This window comes from Alligator sinensis, unplaced genomic scaffold, assembly GCF_000455745.1.
Source record: "Alligator sinensis unplaced genomic scaffold, ASM45574v1 scaffold1130_1, whole genome shotgun sequence".
Taxonomy (NCBI): domain Eukaryota; kingdom Metazoa; phylum Chordata; order Crocodylia; family Alligatoridae; genus Alligator; species Alligator sinensis.
Window position 1 is genome coordinate 110,220 of NW_005842358.1, and position 25,269 is coordinate 135,488.

Genomic DNA, 25,269 nt, shown 5'->3' on the forward strand with positions numbered 1-25,269 from the left:
ATCTGCCAGGGAGCGTGCTGGCCCCCCCCCCCACCCTGTGCCCCCTTGGCTCGGTGACTGGTTCCTCCTGGGTTTGAGGGAGCACCCAGGGTCCCCCCCATGGCTGATCACCAAGCTAGGGGGGATGTGGGGGGAGCTCCCCACGCACTCAGTGGCAGACCTGGAAGTGGACCAGAAGTAATTCCAGTCCACTTCTGGGTTCACCACCGAGCATGCAGGGGGCCCCTCACGCTCCTCTGGGACACTACATCTGCCCCATCATCACAGTGTTCACAAACCTTGCCTGGTACCTCAAGGTATGTAGGAAAAAGATTTAAAGTTGTGTATATGGTTGAATCGCTGATTCTCCAAATCAGCATCGAATCTTCAGATTTGGATTCAGCCAAATCCAATTGGGACAGTGATCCAACTCAATGAACTGAATCAGTGATCCATATCAATTAATTGAATCATGATCAGCTATGGGAGTAAGGAGGAAGTTAAAATATATTCAGTGTAGTGGCCCACCATGACTTAAAAATGAGTTGGTGCCGAGACGGACTGAGCACAATGAACACTGTCATGTATCTTATTCAGATGGACTACACTAGTTTTGTGATAAGTTCCCATCAGTCTATTTGCCCAATATGGGCTATGTGTTTTATAATTATGCTCTGTGTTGACTGCATTCAATCAACTTCATAGTTGGATTCCATTACTGAACACATGATGCTTCTGGCAGCAGTTTATTGACAGGCAATGTATATAATGGACTTCCTTGTATGTGAATGTAAGAAGAGGAAATTTTTCTCCCATGCTGACTGGGGGGAAAAAACTCATCTTGGCTAGGGACAGACATTCAAAAAGTCTGAATTGATTCAATCTTTGCAGGTTAGTCTACCCTGGCTAGGCTAAATCTGTTTTTAACTGCACAGACATTCAAGACATGCAGGCATAGGCCTGCAGTGGCTCAGGCTAGAAGCCGGCGGGGGGGGGGCACTAGAGCAGCCCTCTCTTTCCTTCCACAGTATTGAGCAGAGGGGGGCATGGCCAGGCCCTGGCAGGATGTTCTGGTTATGGAGGGGTTCCCCCCCCCACACCCGAAGCAGCCCAGAAGGGAATTGATAACACAGTGTTTATCACCCCTAACTCAGTGTTTATCACCCCATTAAGAAAATAACAGGGACATTACCAGCTACGTGTTGATTCTGCCTTTGTCCCATCTGCCACAGCATGGACTGTAGCCAGCATGTGGTCTGCTAGCTAATATATAGACATCTCACAGCAAGGCAGAGGGGAGGGGAGAATTCCTGCTTAGCACGGAGTGGTGATGGGGAAGGGGAGTGGGGAGGGTGGGGCAGGCTGATGTCAGTACCCCTCCACCCCCGCCCAGCCGGCTGCGGGAAAGTTTGCAAGGAAGGGGAAAGAGCCATGGGAGGGGAGGGGAGGGCAGGGATACGGAGGGAGCCGAGCCGGGCCCAGGATCGGGAGCCCACGGGCAAATGTGGCAGCATGGGGAGCTTGCATGCCACCATCATCTATATACTCTGTGTTGCCGGTGGGTGCTGCTTTCCCATGCTAAAGTATCCCCGCTTCTCTGCGCCACTGGCTTCATGTTTGGCCGGCTGTCAGCACCCCCTCCCCCGGTGCACAGTGCAGAGAGCTCACACGCAGTGGCTGGCCCCCCCCCCCACAATACACTCAGCACCGGGGGTGTGCACCAGGGGTGCTGATGGCTGGCCACACGCAAAGCCAGCGGCACAGAGAAGCGGGGATACTTGGGCATAGGAAAGCAGTGTGCGGCACATGGCAGTGGGCACGGAGTGATGGATGGTGGCAGCCTTGACCCCCCCACCACCTTTTTTCAGGTACCCTCACTTCTCTGCACTCTGGCTTCCCATCCGGCTGGCCATCAACAATCCCGCCCTTCCCATGTCAGCCAGATGCAAAGCCGCTGGCAGAGAATAGTGGGGCTACTTGGGTGTGGGGAAGTGGCATGTGGTGGCAATGTGGAGTGATGGATGGTGGTGGTGGCCCTGCCCCCTGCACTGCCACTTCCCAAGTACCCCTGCTTCTCTGGGCCACTCCCAAGTACCCCCAGGGGTATGCGTACCCCTGGTTGACAACCCTTGCTCTAGGGAATTCAAGCCCCACAAAAACTCAGGCACGTGTTAAATCAAAAAACACGTGCTTAAGTATTGTCCTGAAGTGGTGCTTTCCTGAACCTTGACAACATTATCTAGCATTAAATCCCAGAAAAGCAGGTGTGACTTATGAGCCTGGTCTTGCTGTTCATCTTGTACTTTTACTGTAGAGGTTTTAATTGGGAAAGGATATGTGGATTAAATATGCCTACCACTAAGAAAAAAAATACAGGTAGGAATGAAAAATAAGAGATACTCACATCGGAGTTGAAACGAAGCTGACAGACATTACAGGAAATCACTTGTTTCTTCTTTGGGGGAATGGACACTCCAAACGTGTGGTTTATGACTGCTTTTTGCACAGGATCCATCTGTAGAGCAAATAATAAAATATTTCATAGAACAGTAAAAAGGATGGGAGAGGCTCAAAATAACACTTTCCTCCTGGAAATTCCTCTTTTCCAATAAACAAGAGGGAACTGTATTTTAAAAAACTCCTAAAGGAAATGATTAGATTTAATTTGGGTTAGAGAATTTGTAGCATGCCAGGCTTGCAAAAAAGGAGGTTCAGAAGCTGTTTCACCTACTAGACCACAGCATATGCTCCACTCCTTGAGAACACTGCTGCTGTAATCCAGAGGTAGGAAACCCATAAAATGTAACATTTGCTTCTTCAACAGGCATTAAAACCATCACTATTAGAAACAAAGCACTAACATTTGTTTTTTCTCTTTCTTTCTAGGGAAAAATATCAACATTCCTGAAAAACAAGGGGAAGATAAGAGACTCAGGTTTTTTTTAATGACTGTAAACTCAAGAAATGAATTATGTGGTACATTTAGACTGTGATCATTGCTAAACTGTCTTTTAAAGTTAAAGATAAGAATCGTGGGTTGTTCGAAGAAAGAAAGAAATGTTAAAGCTATTTTTCCCACTTTGAAGAGAGGACTTATATTCCTTGATTGTATATTCCTGTTGCTCACCCTTCAGTAGCTTGCTGGCTATGGAAAATAGGCTACCCAAAAAATAACAGTTACTAAAGAAATCCCATTTGTTATAACACTCCACAGGGCCTTTTCTCAAGCCCAGTTCTGAGGGATGAGAAAAGGCATTGCAAGTGGCAATGGGTAGGTAGCAGCTTCTCATTCACTTCATTCACTCACAAATTAAGTTGAAAAAAATCTCTCATGGAGGCATCTTTGTGAGAGGAGATTTTTTACTCCCTGGCCTGGGAAAACTGACTCATATTCCCCAAAGATTTCCAAAATAGAACTGATGTGTGGTACAAACCAAGAGAATATTCAAGTTATGAATACTATGTAGGGAAGTGTTTGCAACAGTTAAAGGTATAGCATTCACCATACTTGAGAAAATGCCTTAATGCTTAGGTGATCTGACAAACTTAAAACTCAAACCAAAAGACAACCAGCTATGAGAAGAAAATTCTCAGGAATTGGGAACTAATGAAATCTCTTCTAGTGGCTACCAATACCTAGTCAATCTCCTTCATTAACTCAGAAAAACTTGGGATTCCAGAAAGCTCCACCAGTACCTCTTCAAATTCTTGATGAATTGAGGGGAAAGAGCATATGATATTTAGCACCCAGAGGCTCCAATACAGATCAAAATAAACCACCTTGTGCAAACAATTGAAAATTATATATCTAACAACTATGCATGTTTAGTTATGATTTTTATTTATTTAAGACATGGATTCTGGAATGAATGAAGGAGAAAATGGTTATCTACAATGAATGAAGAGTGTGTTATTTCTAACCCTGTTTGTCTTATCAGCACAGGAGATTCAATTTAGTAGAAGGTTATATCTTTTCTACAGGCTATTTTGCAGTCTTAACCAGGGTGCTTCATGGTAAGGTATGACTTGGAGCCAAATCTAGTTCTGTGGACCAGGATGATGCTAAACATGTATGTGGCTAAAATTAATTTACTAATAAGGAGGAGGGAGGGTTTGAATGAATGACTCTTTAGACAAGGCTTTTGCAGTGCTTTAGCTTATTTCAGATTTTCTGTAGCTGAAGGAAAATATCTTAATTTTTCCTTACTGAATCTTTAATGGTTCTGGATAAAGAAATTAAGGAAGATTATCATTGTAGAAAGCTGTACATGCATGCACACATGGGCATGCACACACAGACACAAACAAATGAAACAGAAGCATGTAGTTTAGCTGTCTATACAAGAGAATATGAATCTTTCCTTTAACCTTGAAAGTGAAGAGTAACTTCCAAGGTTAAATAAAAGATTCATATCCTTTTGAATGTCTAGGGGAATATCTGCAGGGGTTCCCCCTTCCTTTTAATTGAAATGTAAGGTCTTGTAAACCTCTCAGTTAATATTTATTATTTTTGTAAATTTGGTTTAATTGTACAGGCTTTTGACATTAGATTCTGTCAGGTGACAGACTTAAAAAGTCATGCTAGGAAAGATAATTAAAAAACAGAAACAGTTGGACTAGAATAGATTGCTTTATTCAAATGAAGACCAACATGAAAACATTACAAATTAAGCTTGAATAAGAAATGGAAAAACCCTTCCAATGTTTCTAGAATATAATGCCAATGCTTAAAGGCAACACAAGAAAAACAAGATGAGAAATAAATTCGCCAAATTAAATAGCAGTTAGCAAAACAACAATTCCTGTTTCTGCACTGTATCACTCAGTTCCTCATTTAACATAAAAAACTTACTGTAACAGAATGATAATTTAAAATACAAGTTACTGAATTTCTGTCTACAAGCTTTCTGATCATGCAATATGCAATAATATTCTAGCAGAACTTCAATATCACAATACTACATTTAGTATATGCCCCTGCATAAAATTTGTTAGCAAACCATTGAGATTTAAATATTTGACCTGAAATATTTCTGTGCTTTCAAGGCATTATTAGCAGGCATTATTTTTACACAAAGTTATTCTTTCACTTTTTAAATTAAACTGCTAATTGCTCAATTTGCTAGTCTAGAACAAAACAGAATAACGATAAAAAGTACCTCAACCATTTGAAGTGTCTGAGATCAGGAAAAAGGAGCAGCCAAAGAAACACTACTGTCTGCAGAACCCTTGTAAAAAGAAACCATCAGTGATTCTCCTGTGTGCTCTTGATGATAATCCACAGCATTAACTTTAAGCAATTGGTAGTTCAAGAAATACAATGCAGACTATGCAGAAAGTCTCAGTTTCAAACAGATGTAGCAGCACAAGGACAAACTCTCTCAAACAATACAGCACACAGTGCCTCCAGAGGCTGCAGCTGAAGATTCCCAGAGGAACAGCTGATCTTTCCCGAACAGAAGAACTGAATGCAGTCTCCTCATGATTAGAATTCAAGAAGGTGCAACATTAACAATTAATAGGTTTTAAATATGTCAGAAACTAGGGTGGATTACAGCATGTTTGAATAATAAAATAGTACCTGTCTGCTAGACAATTAATGCTGTGGAGTAAACTGATCTCTGACCACTAAATAAAATTAAATATATATATTGTCATGAAAGAAATGGGTTTGTTTGCTGATTTGCGTTTGTAACTCAGTGAAGCTCTGTAGACCTTCTGTAAAGTAAAATAACCACAGAAGCTAAACATATGCTACATGTAACATCTGTTACAAATACAAATGAAAATATAAAATGTAGGCCTTCTTTTAACTATATCTTAGCTATATGCATAATAAATAAACAAAACATTTTTTCAATGTTAGATGGCTGATAGCGATACTGAAGCTTAACAACATTTTCAAATTTATTCTGTTATTGCAAATGGATTAAATGCAGACTTAACCAGACGCCATACCAAACTCTCACAGGATCAATCCTTATGTGACATGGCCTACTGAAAGCATCTAAACTTGGGAGCAAAACTTACTAGAATTTTAAGGAGACTGTAACACTGGTTTCTTATTTTTTCCACTGTATCTCCAAACCCTACTGTCATAAAATAGGACTTCTGATTTTATGGTATTTTGGCAATAATCACAAATTGCAAACAGCCTGGAATCCAATATATGCAACTCAGAAGGGTGAAAACCTGAGTTAATCTAGCCAAAACATGAACGAACCTCTTTTTGCAGGAAAACTAAGTATTCTGAACTTAGTTTAGCTATCAAATCCTGTGGGAACAGCTGTTTATGATATTTCAAACCTAGCCTGATCTTACTGGTTTCAACTTTCTTGCAGTAAGTACTGGTAGTTCTGAAGCTTGGATAAGAATCTGGATGCTTATCTGAATGGAAACTTCCGTTGTTTGCCTGTTACTAATGAGGTATTGGAGATAAGGCAAATCTGACAGACATCTGGGCTTGCTGAAAAACATTAAAATAGAGCGATATCTGCAATTTTTCTAGTGACTAGTGTTGGAGCTAACCTTGTCTTTGAACACTTTCTTTTAATCCCCATCTATGTCTGCAAACCTGTCCATCCCTACATGTGTAACACAGCCATGATCACCACTGCCCCTACTTGCCCTGAGGTGAAAACTGCACTCACGTCCTTTATCCTCTCACCTAAATGATTCAACTTTTTGCCTCTCCAAATCCCAACTCTTCCTGCCTTCATCAATATTGATTACTCACTTGCAAAACAGTGTGACTCACAGGAATAAAGACCAAGTCTATGGGCAGCAAGGGTAGTGGGACAACCTCTGGGAAAGGTCGGATCTATTCCTACAGCACTTTATACCAACACGAAGTGAGTCCCCCGTTGGGCACAGAGAAGCCTGGATCAAGCTGAACAAGCTAAGATTTGGATATGGATGCTTCAAAACAACACTTCATAACATGAACATCTTGGTCAGCCCCCTGTGTAAATGTGGCATCCAACAAATAGCACGGCGCTTGGTCAAAAGCTGCAATCTTTACAAATGCCCAGAGGGAGCAGATGGAATCTGCACATGGAGCAATAATACCAGACAGCGACTCATAGCTTTGAAAGCTGATATCTGATGCCATAGGAAAGAAGAAATTTCAATAATGCCATCTAGTTTTTAAACCTCCTATATTTGTATTTGCTGTACATTAGGATAGAGACCTTCAGCCAAATACAGAGTTATGTTATATACAAGTGTTTGTGAACTGTGGCTTTGTACAGACACTACAGCTAGAAGTTTGGGGGTTAGATCAGATTAAAAATGGTCCCTCAGTCTAACTCAGTAATTAGATAGATGCCAGGAGCCTGATCTAAGGTACACTGGGGTAGAGGGAGGGGTGGGATGGGGAATCAGGAGGCTATTGGGGTCTGTGGGGGGGATTGAGGGAATGAGTGGGGTCCACGGGGGGGGGGAGTTGACAGGATTGGGGGGTTGGTAGGATCTACTGGGGAGCTTAGGAGGATCAGTGGGGCTACTGGGGTCCATGTGGGGGTAGGGTTTAGGGGGACTGGAAGGATTGGAGAGGCTTGCAATGCTGCCAAACTACCCCCAATCCTGTAAACCACTCCTAGGCCTGGCTGCTCTGCTGGGGGTGGAGGGAAGGGCTGGGGGGCTAAAAATAACTCAATGCCAGCAGGGGGAGGGTACGCGAAGCATAGCACTAGTGCTAGGGCCAGCGGTTGGGCTTTTCCAGCCCCAGGGCTGCACTGGGAGTGTGTACAGAAGTTCAGTTAGATCAGTTTACCTGTACCCAATCTAACTTAGTGCACCTACAAGGTATAGTCCAATTAGATTGGGTCGGTCATCTTTTGACCGATCTAACCTTCCTGGAACCTCTGTACAGTTCACACTTAGATTGGCCTAAGTAGACATCTAAGTGTGAAGTCCAAACAAAGATCTGGTGGCCATTTTAATGTGATCTAACTTCACGAAATGTCTGTAAGTACACTACATGTTTTTGAATAGGCGCAAAGGAGTTGAAAGTGTTGTAGACTATACACTGCTAACCCAGAAGCAGCTGTAAAAAAATGGAAGTGGCCAGGAGTGTCCTTTCTCCCCTGCTGCTGTGTGTACGGAAAAATAGTTCTCTTCAACTGAGAAAATGAATATACAATCAGCCCTGGTGTTTTATATAAATAAATATATATTTCCTACTTGTGAACTGAATGAGATAAAGTACTTTATACATTATTACCTATCCAGTGGTGCAGTCTGAGTTAACATTTTAAACCCTGATAGTTCTCCAAACCATTAGACAACTCTGCAATTTTTTATTTTTACTTTTTATTATCGAAAACAAGTAATTAGGCAAACAAGACTTCTAGTCAGATCTAATATGTTTTTCAACATCTTTCTAGAACCCTAAGACTTATGACAACATAAAATCATTACAGGTTTGAACTCCAAACCTCCTAAACAATGTAAGGCATATTGTCATTATGAAGCACCATGCTAGAGCTTAATTTATACATAACAGAGCTTAACTCAAATTCTGCCATATTAACACTTCCTTATGCCATCTCCTTTCTCAGAACTGTACACATTATGATTACTAATACCAATATGTTGGTAGGCACATTCAAAACGGAGCATACACTTTATATGTTCAGCATAAAACCATGCATTTATGGTAAAAATGTAGAAAATGTGTAAAAAAAGAAAAAAGAAAGAAAAAAAATGTTAGCAGACTAAATGTCTGATGTCTTACATACTATAGCAGCATGCAAATATAGAAGAATAAGTTACAAATATATACATCTACCGTATTTATTACAATTTATGGTATGTAACTTGCATTCATGCTTACAGAAACTTTGCTATCATCTTTTTCACTGGGTCAAAGTCAAGCATAATTTACTGTTCAACTGACAAGTGTATTTTTATATTTTTTCTTGTTCATGTTATATTATCAGAAACCCTTGAGTCAACTCTGCTGACTCATACTGTTTCTGTATTGTGAAAATACTGTCAACACTTCTTGCTGTAGTTATCCTGCCTGGCTAGCTTGGTGTATGCCACAGTGTTGTGGACTCAGAAAATCCATACAAATATAAATGACTGGGATCTGAGCCAGAAGAGAACCTCCTCCAGATTCCAAGCAGCTGACTCTATGAACATGAGAATGGCTAATTATAATAGAAAGCACAGTAAACTCCTAATTGTATGGTTCTGGTCATAAACTTGTGACCTCACTAAGGGCTGCTTCTATTTTTATAGCTCCTTTTTTATAGTTGTTATGTGATTTTAGGTCTCAATTATGCATAATAATCTAAGCACTGAAAGTGAAATCTGGTCTCATTTAATGATAAGTACATAATTCCCATTTATTTAATTGAGGTCAGGATTTTACTTGTGGGGAGGGGAGGCCTTTAACCTTGCAATAGTAATTTTTTTAAATATAGTTCTTGGTCTTTCCACCTGCAGGAATGGAGAAATTTGCAAACCTTACGCTCACGGTGGCAAACTGCTTGGGGTAGAAATTAAGGATCAATATCACTAACAATGAAAGCTTCCCCATGATGGATCCCTTGTAGGTGCAATTCTGATAACTACTATGCAAACACGTAAGCTAGGGACAGAAATTACACATAAACCAGTATAAGTGATCAGAAACTGGTTCAAATCTGTAACATAACACAAGTTAAGTGTATATAAACCACTTTCAAAATGGCCCAAACTGGTTTAAGATCAACCAGAAGGGATGTAGTACCAGACATAATTGATTCAGGTTAAATCAGTTTTTTGAACTTATGTCTCAGATCCCCTCCAGATTCAAGTTAACTCACAGCCCCCCAGCATCCCAGGATGCTTTGCACCTCCCTCACAAACACTTCCTTGCAGGGGGCAGCGGAGGGAGGAAAGCCTTGGCCCAAGCTGTCTGCTCCAGATGAGCAGGGAGACATGCTCTAGCACAGAGGCAGGCAAAATACAGCCTGCAGGCTGAATCTGGCCTGCCAGACCATTGTATCTGGCCCGCGGGGCCCCCCAAAATTTAAAAAATGTAATATTTATTTGCCCCTGGCTGCCTGCCAAAGATGACTGCAGCCAGGGGCAGTAGGACCCACAAAGAGCTGGCGGCAGAGCTAAACAGTCACAGCAGCAAGTCCAGCCTGGCCCCACCCCCCTTCAGCCCCCACCTCTCATCCCAAGCCTCAGCCAGAAGTCTCTGCCTAACAGGGGCTGCTGGAGGCTTCTGGCCTGAGACTGTTCCTGCCTCCCTGAACCAAGGGAAATACAGATAAGAGGAGGGGGGAGGGAGGCAGGGGAGGACCATGGGTGATTGCCCCAGTCCTCAGGACCTACTGGGCCGGCTCCTATGGTCCTGGTGCTGTAGCTGGGAACCACATGGTGCCAGGCGGGTGGGAGGGGAAATGGCTATGGCAGGCAGGGGAAGGGACAGCAAGTGGGTGTGTGGAGCACAGTGACAGCTGGGTGGGAGTGCAGAGTCTGCACTGGTGTACTGGGGCCAGCACCAGCGGGGCCCAGAGCGGGGCCGCAGGAGCACAGGGCCTAGGCTGGCAGGGGTTCTATGGAGCCGGGCTGGCTCCCCTCCTCTCCCTGCTTGAGCAATGCAGCCCAGCTCCACAGAGCCGCTGCCAGCCCAGGCCCCATGCTACTGCTGCCCTGCTCTGAGCCCCACCGGCACTGGCCCTGGTGCACCGGCACGGCCCTGTGCTCTCACCCAGCTGTCGCTGAGCTCTGTGTGCCTCCTTGCTGCCCCTTCCCCCCACCTGCTGTGCTCCAGTATCACGTGGTTCACAGCTGCAGCACCAGGACTGCAGTAGCAGCAAGGATGTGGTGCCGGAGCGGGGAGAGGGCAGGATGGGGAAGCAGCAGGAGAATGGCAGCATTGGCAGACTGGGGGCAAGTGGCAGCAAGCGGGAGCATGGGGCCCATATGAGTGCTCTAGGGCCATAAGTGGCAGGAGTGCAGAGCCTGAGTTTGCAGGAGCACTGGCGGGGGCTCTGCCTGCTGGGGGCGGTGGTGGGCTGTAGGCAAACCGTCCCTCTCCATGTAAGCCACAACTCTCCCCAGCCACCCTCCCCACACATACTCACAGCTCCGCACAAAACCCATATCCACCCAGACCCCACACATTCATACCTATCCACCCCCCCCACAAATCACACACACACCCCTATACCCACCCTCCTACCCACACCCCACCACAATATACAAGAGTAAGACTTCATTTTAACCTATTATACTATCGCCTCTATGTACACTACACAAACTCATGTAAATCAGGACAAAAATATTTTTTGAAATGAAATTAATGAAAGGAGTAACTCCAGGAGGCACAGGGAGGAACTTCTGGTGGCAAAGGTCAGGGGGCAGGACTTCTGGTCCCAAGATGGTGACCAGGAAGCAGGTCACCTGTCAAGGGGTGGGGCTACCCATGTGGTCCTTGATGGCATGCCAAAACCCAGTAAGCGGCCCTCCGCCCAAAATAATTGCCCACCCCCGCTCTAGCACTCTCTTGGCTTCTGCCCGGAACCACTGGAGGCATGTGGCTGTATTTCCAGAATCAAAACTGAATGTCAATTAATTTGCTTATTGGTTCAATCTATGCAGCTTAGACTAACTTGAGAAGATTTAACTGATTCAGCTGCAGGCTTTTTGACTCTGTACTTAGCCTCATAGTAAAGATGGTGCAGAGCTGGTCTGAATTAACATAATACCCAGGTGCTTCAGCTCTCCATCCAATCAGTTCAGACTGATTTATCAACCCCCCAACTCCCAGTGTTGTTGGGGAATAATGGTCAGGGGGCCATAACTTCATACACTGGAACTTTCTACTGGCCAAAGCATTTTAATAAGGTGACACACTTTAAAAAAGTTCTAGTAAATCACTACTGTCTACTTTCTGATGTTTTAGATAGTACAGGAATGCATGCAAAGTTGCATTAAAAATATAAAGGGCCTAACATAAACGCATGAAGAGAGAAAATTCAGAGTTCCAATTTCTGCTTGATCCTAACTATACTTCTTTTCCTGCATTCCTACAGGGGGCTCTGTGTATGATCGATGCCTCATGGTGACACAGAAGAAAGAAGAGCTGAGGATAAATCAGTAGCTTGAATTCTTAATAATTTCTTTCTGGAATTTTAAAGTAGGACTTTCTCATTTTTTAATTATGTCCACACTTGCAGCAGCTCAAATAGCAATGGCACAAATTTGTGCCAGAGTTTTGTGCTTCAGCACAACATGTGCCTGAACATGTACTTTTGTGTGGGGCAAATTGTGCCACGAGGCAAACTGACCCTGCCCAGCTCCTCCCAGATCTTCAGCCAGGGGGAGCTAGAGGCTAGAGCCAGCACTGTGCTGGCCCCACCAGTATAAAAAGCTGCCCTGGCGAGCAGCTCAGGGAGCTTGAGGCCCAGTCAGTTGGTATTTGGGGACACTAGCCCCTTGTACCAGCTGGACTGCTGAAGCAGTCCTAACCCAGAATGGCCCCTGCACCCTCTACCCCAGAGGTAGGCAACATTTTTTGGCCAGAGTGCCAAAAAACCCACAATGTCTACCTTGGAAGGTACGGGAGTGCCAACATGTCAGAAAAACAAAATTGGTGGGGGGCAGGGGGGGGGGAATACATGGCAGGATGCACTGCATATTAGTATATCTAATAATCCTAAATGTTGCCTTTGTTCTTGTGTATTCCCTTTTTGTTGAGCATGTTGCAATGAGAGAGAGAAAAAGGACACAAATAAGAGAGAGAGAGAGGGAGGGAGAGAGAGAGAGAGAAAGGAGAGCAGAGAGAGAACCAGACACACACATATCCACACAGAGAACCACGTGCACAAACACAGAGAACCAGAACACACCCAGAACAGACAAATGGACACACACATCCAGAACCAGACACGTGTGCACACACAGAACCAGACAGAGCCAGACAAACACACAGAACCAGATGTGCAGGCGCATGGAGCCAGACTCCTGGGCCACTGGACAAAGTCCAACCCAACAATGTCCTGGTCCCGCCAGAGCCCCTGTGCTTCCTCGGGGAGACAGCCCCCAGGCTGCAGTGCAGCCGGCCAAGGGCCCAGTGTCGAGCCTACTCATCATCCCAACCACTCACCCACCCTGCACAGCTAAGCCCGCAAAAGGTGCAGTGTTCATGGCAAGGGGCAGTGCCAGCCTCATCCTGGTAGGGGGCTGGGTTGGGGCTGGGCTCAGAGCAGGTGGGAGTCAGGCGGGCTCAGCTGCAAGCCCTGATGCAAGCAGCCTGGGCTCCGTGGTTGGCAGCAGCTACCAGAGCCTCGGCTAGCTGCAGCTGGGAGGCTGCAAATAGCTGCTCCAGGCTCTGGCATCAGCTCCATTCTGGTGGATGCAAGCGTGCCTCAGAGTGGATGGTGGGGATAGGGCCTGAGGCAGCACAGCCCTCCTTCTGTCCGCTCTGAGGTACAAATGCAGTCACCACCAGCATAGAGCTGATGCTGGGGCTGTGGAGCCTGGCGCAGCTGTTTGCAGCCTGCCCACTGCTTGCTGCAGCTGCCCAGAGCCCAGGCTGGCTACAAACAGCTATGCCAGGCTCCAGAGCCCAGTCGTCAGCTCTGTGACAGCAGTGGGGGAGAAGCTGGGGTTGTGCTGCCTCAGGCCGTTCACCTACCGTCCACTCTGAGGCGTGCGTATACCCGCCAGTATGGAGCTAATGCCGGAGCCTGGAGCAGATGTTTGCAGCCTTCTGGCTGCAGCTGGCCCAGGCTCTGGGTAGCTGCTGCCAACCATGGAGCCTGCTTTGCTTGCAGCAGGGCTTGCAACCACCCAGCTGCCTGCTGAGAGCAGCCCGGACTTTGTAGCTGGCAGCAGCTGCCTAGAAGCCAGGCTGGCAGTGGTGTGCCTAGCAAAATGGTCTCATGTGCCACGCTTGGCACACGTGCCGGGGGTTGCTGACCCCTGCGCTACCCATTGCAACAGTCTGGCAGCAGGGACTGTGCTATCTACCTGGCTGTGACCTGCTGTAATCAGCCCATGTGGGGCCCCACCCCCAATCCGATCCCATGGCCCCAGACCCAAAGAAGCTGCTGCTGCTGTCATTGCCAGTGGCATCGGCAGCAGGAGGGGTGGGGAGAGGTAGCGAGTGGCTGGATGCGGAGCCACCGCTCCACCCAGCTCCATGCCACCTTTGCTCCACCCCACTTCGTGGGGCCCCCCAAAGCACGGGGCCTGGGGCAGTTGCCCCGGTTCATCCCCCAGGGATAGCCCTGGTCCCACCCACTGCTTTGTGGCTCTGAGTAGTGCCAGCCCTTACTGTTCTGCTCCCTGTGCCTGTGCCCAGGGCTCAGCAATTCTCATGCTGTTCCTGGGATGCCCTTGACTGGGGCTCGGGGACTAGGCTGGGCAAGCCCCCTCCATTCTAGGCCATCCTCCCCCTGCACAGGCTGCTCTAGTGGGTCAGGGAGGCTCTAAGCCTGGCTCTGGGGGCCTCTGCTACCTGGAGCATCTCCCCCATGCCCAACCCCCATCTCTCTCTCTCACACACAAACACACACGCACGCAGACCCCTGCTGCTATCTCCACCCCTAGCCCTGACCCATCACACCCCCCCAAGTGGTTCCTTGGAACAGGAACCCCCTAGGCTGAGGCCACATGTCTCAACACTGGTGTGGGCACGGGGCAGGGCTGCAGTGTGGCAGTTACTCCTGTAGCTGCAGCTCCTGCCAGCAGGTTCCATCCCATCTGGTGGCTGGGCATGCAGGGTGTGAGATTTGTGGGGGGGATTTGGGGAAGAAAGGGATGTAGGGGAGTGGGTGTCTGTAGGGGTGGGTGTAGGATTTGTAGATGTGTTTTTTTTGGGTGGGTGTGTGCACGGGGGTGGATGCAGAGTTTGTGGGTGGATTGTGTGCATGTGTGGGGGGGAGGGGGTTATGGGTGTGGGCACCAGAAATGGACACAATATTCTCACCAGTGCTATAATATTACTTCTCTTCTTTTAGTCAATGTTCCCTTTCTTCTTCATCCAAAGATTCTGTTAACCTTTTTAGCTACAGAATTGTACTGAGCGCCAATGATCATCATCATCTTTATCATTAATCCTTCTCCGCCATCCTGGCCTGAGGATGGCATCCTCTGTTGACATACCATCATTTTTGGTCCTTCTTTTACCTGACCCTGGTCTTTTACCTTGACCAACAAGATGAGGAGAAAGCAACTATATGAGGTCAGAATCTTTATGCTTATGCCTTGAAAAGCTCCTTCTGGCTCTTTCTTTTAGTCTTCTAATTAGTATTTGGCTTAGGCAAATCTAATCTTGCAAATACTATGCAGGGTCCTATTTGGCAGGCCTAAAGTGACTCTCAAAAGCCTGATCTCAATGAAATGTTGCCTCTGACAAGCCTGGCAAAAGAAAGGCTTTCAGAGCAATGCAAGTAAATCGCGACTAAACTGAATAGTGCCCCATGTTCTGTAATTGTGGTCTTTCAGGATGTGTACTATGATCAGACACAAAAGCTACATTTTCTGAACTTTTGCTATCCTTTCTCCTTTTCCCTTTTGTGTGTGTTTTCCTTTTGTCTGAAAACACACACAAAAAATCAGACATTAATAAAAAAGCCCAAAGAGCTGTCATCTAAAACTAGATTGCCTTTCCATTCCCTCTTTTTCCTTCTCTCCAGCAATGACATTTAATGAAGGTTAAGAAACATCCAAGCATGGGAGTATGTCTTTAAAGGGCCACAGAGAGAAGAAGGTTGAGAAAATGAAGTTTACTGGATTATTTTACAATTTCTTGGATATTTTTGGTGTTTCTTCAATCCAAACCTACTTCATTACTTTCATGTGCATTCAAAAAGCATTAAAATATCTTTTGTTTGTTATTCAGTGGGTGAAATCTTGGCAGCACTTTGCTACACACACATTTCGCTTTCTTCTGTAAAAATAAATGCAAAAGAGAGGATAATTTATAGTACGCTGAAAATCCTATCCGATTTTTCGAACAATCCTGGTTGAAATAAAGGAAGAATGAGAAAACTCCAAAGGGAAGATAAGGGACTGATGCTCACATCTCTTACACAGTTTTCCCACAGACTGGGAGCACTGGTCCCCAAAAATGGTGGGTTTGTAATACAGATACTAACTGAACAATGGTATTCAGGCAGCTATCCTGATCTGTTTATAGTAGAGGTATAATATTTTAATATTTTCAACTAAAGAAATAAACAATGATTTGCATCTGATATAAGTAACTGGAAACTGCTGAAGATGGGGAAAGGGGAGACAACAAATCCGTACTATTTGAGGTTACAGGTTCCTTTTTTTTTTTTTTTTTAACAGTAAGTTGCATTCACTTTGAGAGTATTAAATTGACAGCTTTTCTTTTAGCTCAGGCAGTTGACACCTCTGTTATAACATTAGTGTCTACAAGGTAAATATTTAGGACTGTGAAATGCAAATGCATTAAGACAAGTTAGAAGTATAAAATCAAACAGAGAGGCAGCCTGGGAATATGGCAGTTTGGCTCTACTGACCCACAGTGTAACCTTAGGCAAGCTACTTAACGTCTCTGTTTTATGTTATTCATCTGTAAAATAGGGAAACATATTAACAATTCTACCAAGCTTTAGAGATGCTTAATTAATGTGTTTAAAGCCCTTTGAAGTCTCTGGATGAAAAATACCAACACTTATACATAGCATTTATTATTAAGGATGCTGTTACTCAGAATATGGCTCAGCTTTAGAAAAAAAAATCCCCTTTGCCTCCAGATCAAATTCAAATCCTTTGAATTTGAAAAAAAGAAAACACTTTACTGTTTTGAAGACTTGCAATAAGTCAAATCCTTATTCATAATGTATCTCATTATATTAAATATTTAACATACACTGAAAATAGAGCTTTTTCCTGTTACAGTGAGTCTACTGGACTCTGACAAGAAAATATCTAAATTTCAAAAGTAGGTAAAAGAATTTATCACAACAATCCTATCTGAAGGCTTAATGTTAGAAGCTCACATTTAGTGGTGCTGAGCTACAACATGGGGTGAAGCACTCTTTCGTCTCTCCCGATTGTGCAGCTGATGGAAGATTGAACAAACCTTTCCTCCCCAGAGGTCTGAACTAAATTCTGCTGTCTGAAGGAGTGCCCCAACAACTCCCTGACTCCTGACTTGCTCAAGAAGTAGATGATGCAGCAATGACTACTACGGCTGCGCAAAGTTTTGGTTGCTGATTCAACTCATTAGAGATTCAACCCAATTCAGTGGTTGAATCTCCAAATCTGAATCGAATCAGGAGACCCTTTAGTCTCTCTGAATTGAATCAGAACTCTCCGAATCAATTTGGAGAGATGAGGAACGAGTCAATGATTTGGACATAGACACACCTTTAAATGTTTTTTCTACATACCTCAACATACTAGGCAGCTCATGAATGCTGCGATGGTGGGGCGGATGGGGCGTCCCACAGGAGCCCGGGGGGGGGGGGGTCCCCAGTGCTTGGTAGCAGGCCCAGAAGTGGACCAGAAGCACTGCTGGTCCAGGTCCGGGTCCATGGGAGAGCACACTGAGGGGGTCCCCTGCACCCGCCCTGGCTCGGCAACTGGTGCCTCCTGGGTCTGGAGGGGCACCTGGGGTCCTCCCATGGCCAATCACCAAGCTGGGGGCTCAGGGTGACCCCCCTGCGCGCTTGGTGACAGACCTGGAAGCGGACCGGAAGTACTTCTGGTCCACTTCTGGGTTTGCTGCTGAGCACGTGGGGGGGGGGGGGGGCCATGCTCCTGTCAGATGCTCCATCCTCCCCACCACTGCAACATTCATGAGCCACACCTGGTACCTCGAGGTATGTAGAAAAAACATTTAAAGCTGTGTCCATGGCCAAGTCGCTGATTCTCTGAATCAGCATATAATCTTCAGATTTGAATTTTGCCAAATCAAATCAGGACAGTGATCCAAATCAACAAATCAAATCACTGTCCCCATTTCGGGCCAAATCCGAATCGAATATAGCCTGTTTCGCACACCTCTAATGACTACTGTCCCACTAAGGGCACTCTAAAGTCACCTTATGATGTTGAGCAGTATCTCCTCTCATAAAGAAGAGATACTCTGGGCGAAGGATCTGACCCTAAATCTGTGAATAGGAGAGGAACTAGGCAGGAGAACTCTAATCTGTAAATAAACACACAAAAAATCAGACATTAATAAAAGAGCCCAATTTAGTGTGGGCACCAATTTAGTGTGGATGTCAGGATGGTCCCCCCCAGGAGCCCACATCCCAACAGCAACAGCTTTCCACCATCATTGCTGTTGCAGCAACAAATGGGTGCACAGAGGCTACACTACTGCTACAGCAGCATCAACTAGAACAGGAAGACTAGATCACCATGGCAGCAGCCAGGGGAATTGATGGAGCAGCTAAGACTCCTCCCCAACACTCTTGGGACCCCCTCCCCTCCAGTGCTCAGTGATACCTTCTTTCTCTAGCAGGGTTTTCCCAGGGCACAAACCCTGCTAGTTAAACCTCTGCTACCCACATTTACATTTTCATTAAAGCAATAATGCAAAATGCCAAACTATAAAGATGGATGGAGCTGAAAGTGTCTTTGATACAACAGCTGGTAACTGTCATCCACTTTGTAGCAAACACAAGGAGCAATATCGTTTCTTAATTTAAAAAATCGAGTGTTTTGATTACTAAAACATATTAGCTAGCATCGTTAAACCAAACAAACAAAGAGAATCAGTGAAGGATGTTTCATGACTACTCAGACCCATCCTGAAATTCAGATAATGAACATGTCTTGAAAATAAATTATAAGGATACAGATGAAAGGCCAGGAGAAAGAAGTGGAAACTTGTTATTTCAAGTGATGTTATAAGGCAGTGCTGTGATCTTTTCTACCTAGTACAGCGGTTCTCAATCTTTTTAGACTCAGGGTACCCCTCATTAGACTCAAGGCACCCTGTGGAAAATGCCAGATCTTAGTTTTCACTCCTGTTTTTACTACAGAAAAGTAATAGAGCTATTCTTCTGTTACAAAGAATTCAGAAGACCACAAAAAGTCAGAAAGTTTCTAACACTATGAAGTACGATATGAAATCTCTGGGATTATCTAACAGTGACCAACATCCCACTAAATTGGCACCCTGGTTGAAAAACAATAATCTAGTGCATGGCTGCCACATGGAGAAATACCTACAATTTGGGTACCTTTTACCATTACATCAGACAGATTATACAATGAAGACTGACAGTTTGAAAGTAATGGGAGACTAGATTTTTGTTCCCAGAGGCTGCTGACAGATATTTAGTTAAACGTACAATAAGATCTGATCTGTGATCCCAACAATTGCACCTCCTGCAATGCCACATGTGCATGGCAGGAAGTGTAGTTGTGCAATTAGGGATCAGCACCCTGTTGCTGGTGGAGGGGGAGCCTGAGATCATGATCCTGGACTCCCCTTGTCCCAGCAAATAGCAAGCTAGAAACCCAGTTCACTGGTGGCAAGGAACACCAGTCGGCTGATAGGCACTTCCAGCTGCAGGAGTGCACAGGGGTCTTGAAGGGCTCAGGTGTACCCCCCAAGGTTGGAAGCACCAATCACCTGATCAGTGCTGGCCACATATTCAATTTAAGGTGCGACAGAAATCAACCAAAACATTATTTTATTACACATATTTTGTGTACTAACTTTGTGGCATATTCCCTGTTGTACCACACTGTTAATTGCATGAGTGTATAGCTGGGGTAGTACTTAAGATGTGATTAACTGGTTAACCATGTCTCAAGTGTAACATCTGCCAGGGCCCAGAATCATAGAAAATTAGGGCTAAGAAAGGCCTAGCCCAACTTCCTGCTCAAGGCAAGATCGTCCCTGTCTAAACCATCTTAGATGTTCCCTGCTACTATGTGCACATGCAAAAAAGAAAAGTCACAGTCTTCTGGCCAAAGATTAAGGGCCAGAAGACCTTGGAATATTACAACATAGCACCGAGGAAGGGATGTTGAACCATCAATTCCTAGGGAAGAGCTCTTTAAGAAGTTTTTGCATTAGACTGACACAAGTTGAGAATTTAGATTTTTTTACAGCTTTTTCTATAATAGAAAACTAATAAAATACCCCTGAGCAAAATGTTGCTATACTTCACCCAGCTTTATTTAGACAACAATTCTGCTAATTCCTATTCTACATGGAACTGTTTTTCTCATAGTATATTTGCAGAACATCCTTCAATGTTCTAATGTCTAGTACATTTATAGCTAACAAACCTCCCTTTTTAAACAGTTCCCTTGAATCACTGAACAGGCTGATATCTCTAGCGAGAGGAAAGCAATTCCATCAAGATAAAGATAATGAACTGCTGAAATGTCAAAGATATTGGTTTCAAGCACTTTTAGGGCCTGATTCTACATGGCGATTCCAGGGATGCACTACATTGGGTCCTTCAAGCCCCCAGAGCACCTGTCTGAAGCAGTTGGAGAGTGCAGGCAGACATCTACTGCAATAAAATGGCACTGCTATTTTACACTATGTTATGTCATGGCCACTGATGTGACATGACAATGGGTAGGAATGTCTATTTGCTCATCATTTGTGCCATAATAAAAATTTTCATGGAGGCACACATGTAATGTCAAGCAACGTCTATTTCTACCCATAGACAGAAAATTCCTCCTAAACGAGACTGGATGCATGCTGGGGTTATTTGACCCCAGAAGTCTTTCCTGCCCAGAGCAGGGGGGCTGAACCAGATGATCTCACGATGTCCCTTACAGCCCTAAACTTCTGTGAATCTGACTGTAATCTCCAACCTAACTTTCCTCTGCTGCAGTTTAAGGCTCCTAATCCTGTCCCCTATAGCCACAGGGAAAAGCCCTTCTCCATCCTCTTTATAATCACCCTTCAAGGATTAGAAGATTGTTCCACAACCTTTTTCTTCTCCAAACTAAATAACCCTAGCTCTTTCAGCCTTTCCTCCTTAGTCATGTTTCTTAGGCCTCTAGTTATTTTTTATTGCTCTGGACTAGATTCATTCCAACCCATCCATATCTTTCTTTAAGTGTGGGGTCCCAAACTGGACACAGTAATCCAGGTGAGGCCTCACCAGTGCTGAATAGAGGGAAATCTTTGATTTGAAATTGGCATTCTTGTTAATATAACCCAGAATGCTTTTGGTTTTTTTGTAACAAAAGCACACAATTGTCTCATATTCAGCTTCCACACTGTAATCCCCAGGTTCTTCTCTACAGTACTGAAGCCTAGCCAATCATTCCCATCTGCACTTATGCATGCAATTATTCCATCCCAAGGGCAAACTTGAAATTCAACAAGGACATTTATTGAAGACCATTTCTCCAATCTAGCCAGCTCAATCTGGATCCTAACCCTACCCCCAGAGTGTCTGTAACACTCTGGATATGGGGGTAATTAGGAGGAAGATGGAGATAGCTGTGTCAGAAGCTGTGACAGTGTCAGAAGTCTCTGTTATCATTAGAAGAGTTCCCTTCAGAACCTGGAATTAACTCCCAGGATCCCTGAGTCTTTACTTTCTTTTGCTTTCATTAAACATTCATGAAAAGTATTTTCCTTTATTTGTATCAAACAGCTGTGAATACTGGCAAAAGTAGCAGTTTTGATCCTCCCCATTCTCTATAACTGCATTATAGCCTTACCAGCTCTGATGATGGTATAACCAAACTCATGGTAACTGCAGCTTTTCTAAAAGTTCCAGTTCTTGGAGTCATGGGAATCTTATCTTTCATTTTAAAGAAGGAAGGGGGCAGAAGAGAGTGGGAGTGAGCTTTGGGCTGGGGTTGTCCTGGTCTGAGCTGGAGAGGGGGAGGCTGGGAGAGGGGGGACCATGAGGTGGGAGGGTTCCAATTCACCCTCCCCCACCCCCAACTCCAGCTAAGGCAGGGCAAACCCCAACCCACAGCTCACTCTCCCTGGCTTCTCCCCAGGGAGACAACAGGAAAATATTGGGGGAGGGAGGGGAGGAGGAGAGGAGGGGGTCTGCTCTAACTCATGGCGCTTTATGTAAAATGCCATGAGTTAGAGCAGGGACCTACATGTCTGTTAGTACCTGAAAAGTGTTCAAGTAACCTTGCTCTGTGCCCAGAGACATGAGTTAGAGTCTTAGTCCAATTTCATGCTGAAGCCTGCCATTTACATAGCTGGTCATTAGAAGTGAGGAGTCAAACATGGCTGGCCATGAGACAAATCACATCACCCTGCTGGTGCCATTGGCTGCAGAAATTGGTGCACATTCAACGCACTAGCATGATGGACTACCTTGGCATAGGACAAGAAGGTAAAGTACCCAAAAGAAGAATCTTGAGCTTTTAAAATAAATCCTGTTTTCTCTTCATAGCTCCTAGATTACTTAATATCTGATTGGGAGGAAGAAGGAGAACATGCTTTTGTAGGTACTGAAAATGAACTATTTTCCCTCTTTATTTTTGATCTTTTTAAAAATAACACTTTAGCTGTTTTTGCAGAGGTGCTGACAGATGGGGATTCCCTGATTCCTCAGCTGGCTGCAATTCATATCATGCTATGGAAAGCTCGGACTGCCGGCTGCCTCAGAGCTTGGAAAGTCTAGGGCACATGAAAGTAACAGAAGCACTTGAGAGCTCTGGGTGGGATGAACTACTGTATAAGTGTGCTTATCCGATGGTCTCCAATTTTGGATCTGGTCATTTCCTCTGGACTCCCTATGGGGGAAAAAATCTGAGCTATGGGAAGGGAGAGAAAGACAGGAATGAGAGGAACAAAAGCCATTATAGATTCTCTTCCCCTGTTGTTATTCTGGTATTTTATATCTCAAGGGAGTAGCCTGAAAGTGCAAAGCCAGTGTTAGATCAGAGGCAAGGACTTTTGACAGTAACTAAGTAGGCAGCCTTTCCTTCCCTTTCTTCAACCCAAACTAGCTTATTTTGGCTAACAGCTCTAGATGCCTCTATCCAGTTTGAGGAGGAGACCTCAACATGAATAGAGTATAAACATGTTGACACTGAGGCTGCCTATACACATGCTGGTTCATGTTCTAATTGGAACACTCCAATGTGGCCTCACCATCACGTTTATAAGTCCCTGCGTGTTTTTAAATGGCTCTGGGAGTGCTTTATCTAAACTTCGTTTATTTGAATGAGGTTCAGATAAAGCATCGTGTGGCCATTTTTAAATGTGTGGGGTCATGGGTGAATGGTGCCACCTTAGTCAGGGGGGGCACATGCCAATCGCACCGTCCCCCCACAGCCGATCACACTCACCTGGAAGCGGCAGCTTCATCCAGTGCCGGAAGCGGCCGTTTCATCCAGCACTCCCACTCCCTGGCTGGCACTCCTGCCTGCCCCACCTGCCTGTTGCCTAAGTGGGGAGCGTGGCCTGACAGCAGGTGCACCGGTGCTCTCAGAGGCTGCATGTGCACCCCCATGCACTGTCTATGCATCACCACTGTGCGTGGTCTTAATACACCTGATGGTGAGTCGTTTTAATTAGAGCAGCTCTCTGGGAACCACTCTAATTAAAATGCTCCTATCCCTGAGCACACGTATAGGCAGCCTGAAGCACTAACTAGATGACATTAGCCTTAACATACCCCCAATGTTAAGGTATGCACCAGCATTTAGAAACCAATCTCGTTAGATTTAGAATATTTCTCTAATATGAAAGCTACAACTGGGACTATAAGCTTTGATTACCCTTGAGGCCAAGGCAAACTCAGAGGGAAGGCATATGAATTGCTGATTATTTTCTATGATGATAGAATCTCAGAAACTGCTGAAACTGCTTTTATACAGAATGACAGTTCCCTGGGTGTACTACTTCCAGAAAAATTTGCATCATGTAGTGCTGCTCTCTCTTCCAAAATCTAGTCTTTTGAGGAAGAGGTGGGAGATTGATTTGGAGCCTTTTGGAGACTGATTTGGAGAATGCACATCTCTTGAAGCCATAGCAGGTTGTGATGCCAATAGTGATTAAGACTGCCACACATCTTCCCTAATATTACTCTGTTTTCAGTTGCTTAGGGTGGTGCATATATATTATAATATAGTCTTTATGTACATTATCACATACTCTATTATCCACAGTACTCTTAACATAGTCACTGTCATACCTCCACGGGGTAACCCATAAGGCAGTGGGAGCTGAGGCTTTCTGGCATCTCATACTCGCCTTTCACTGGGGAGGCACAGGTGTGGCATTTCCTGGACGTTAACCCTGCCACAAGCAGCCCTACCATACTATCCAACCCCAGCATGGTGTAGCTTTAGGTAATTCCCCAGGACCAGGAGCCTCCTGCTATCCCCATAGTTCCTGTCCTGTACCTCCAAGGATGTTATGTGAGCAGCAGCTTCAGCCAGGTGATGTTTCTCCTCTGGCAGCTTGCTGCAAACTGCTGGCCCTACTGCTTAGGCTTGCTCTTATGTTAGGCAGCTGGTCTCACTTTCCAATCAAGCCGCTTCCTGCTGGCCATGTGACTCCTGATTGGGGGTGCAGTCACCTTCAGGCTGCTCTGGCAGCTGTTCTGGCTCTTAAAGTGGCAGGCACCAAAGATGCCCTGCCACACCTTCTATTGATGCAGCCCAAAACTACATTTGCCCTTTGTGCAGCTGCATCATACTGTAGACTTATATTGAGTCTGTGGTTTATGAAGACTCCTAAGTCCTTTTCTATACAGCTAACATCCAGCCAGGTATCCCCATTTTGTATTTGTGTTTTTGATTATTCTTCTTGAGGTGTAGCACCTTGCATTTGTCCATATTGAACTTCATCCTGTTAAGCTCTAGCTCAACTTTCAAATCTGTCAATATCCTTTTGAAACAACCTCCACGTTTACAATACTTCCCAATTTCATGTCACCTGTAAACTTGCTCAAGAAATGTTCTATGTCAGCATCCAAATCATTAATAAACATGCTTAACAGCACCAGGCCAAGGACAGACCCCTGTCCTTGGCCCAAGGAGTCCCTGTTTTCAGGGACTCCACTGAAAACATCCTGCCATTTTGACATGGATCCATTAATAATTACCCTTTGCTTGCGGCTATTAAGCCAGTTATCTATCGGCCTTGTAGTATTTTTATCCAGCCCATGTTTTTCCAATTTGTTTATGAGAAGGTTGTGTGGGACCTTGTCAAAAGCCTTGATGAAGTCCAGATACACTATATCCACAGCATTCCCTTCATCCACCCAGTTACTTTGTCAAAGAAGGAGATCAGGTTTCTTCGATACTATTTTTTTTCATAAATCCATGCTTTATGGATCAGCCTTTCCTCCTCCATGGCCTTCCTAAGTTTATGCTCCAATAATTCCCCAA

General features: G+C 44.9%; 1 protein-coding gene across 4 annotated transcripts in view; it reads right to left on the minus strand.

Moving 5' to 3' along the window:
- Positions 1 to 25,269, minus strand: part of ZNF385B (zinc finger protein 385B) — a 262,176-nt gene that overhangs the window by 85,237 nt on the left and 151,670 nt on the right. For 3 of the 4 annotated variants that reach the window (XM_006029114.3, XM_006029115.3, XM_006029116.3), the window contains exon 3: positions 2,384 to 2,494. In XM_006029114.3, coding sequence (XP_006029176.2) covers positions 2,384 to 2,494 — 111 coding nt within the window. Of the gene's footprint in view, positions 1 to 2,383; positions 2,495 to 5,138; positions 5,357 to 25,269 lie in introns of those variants that run through there. The other variant, XM_025210572.1, reaches the window with a different exon arrangement.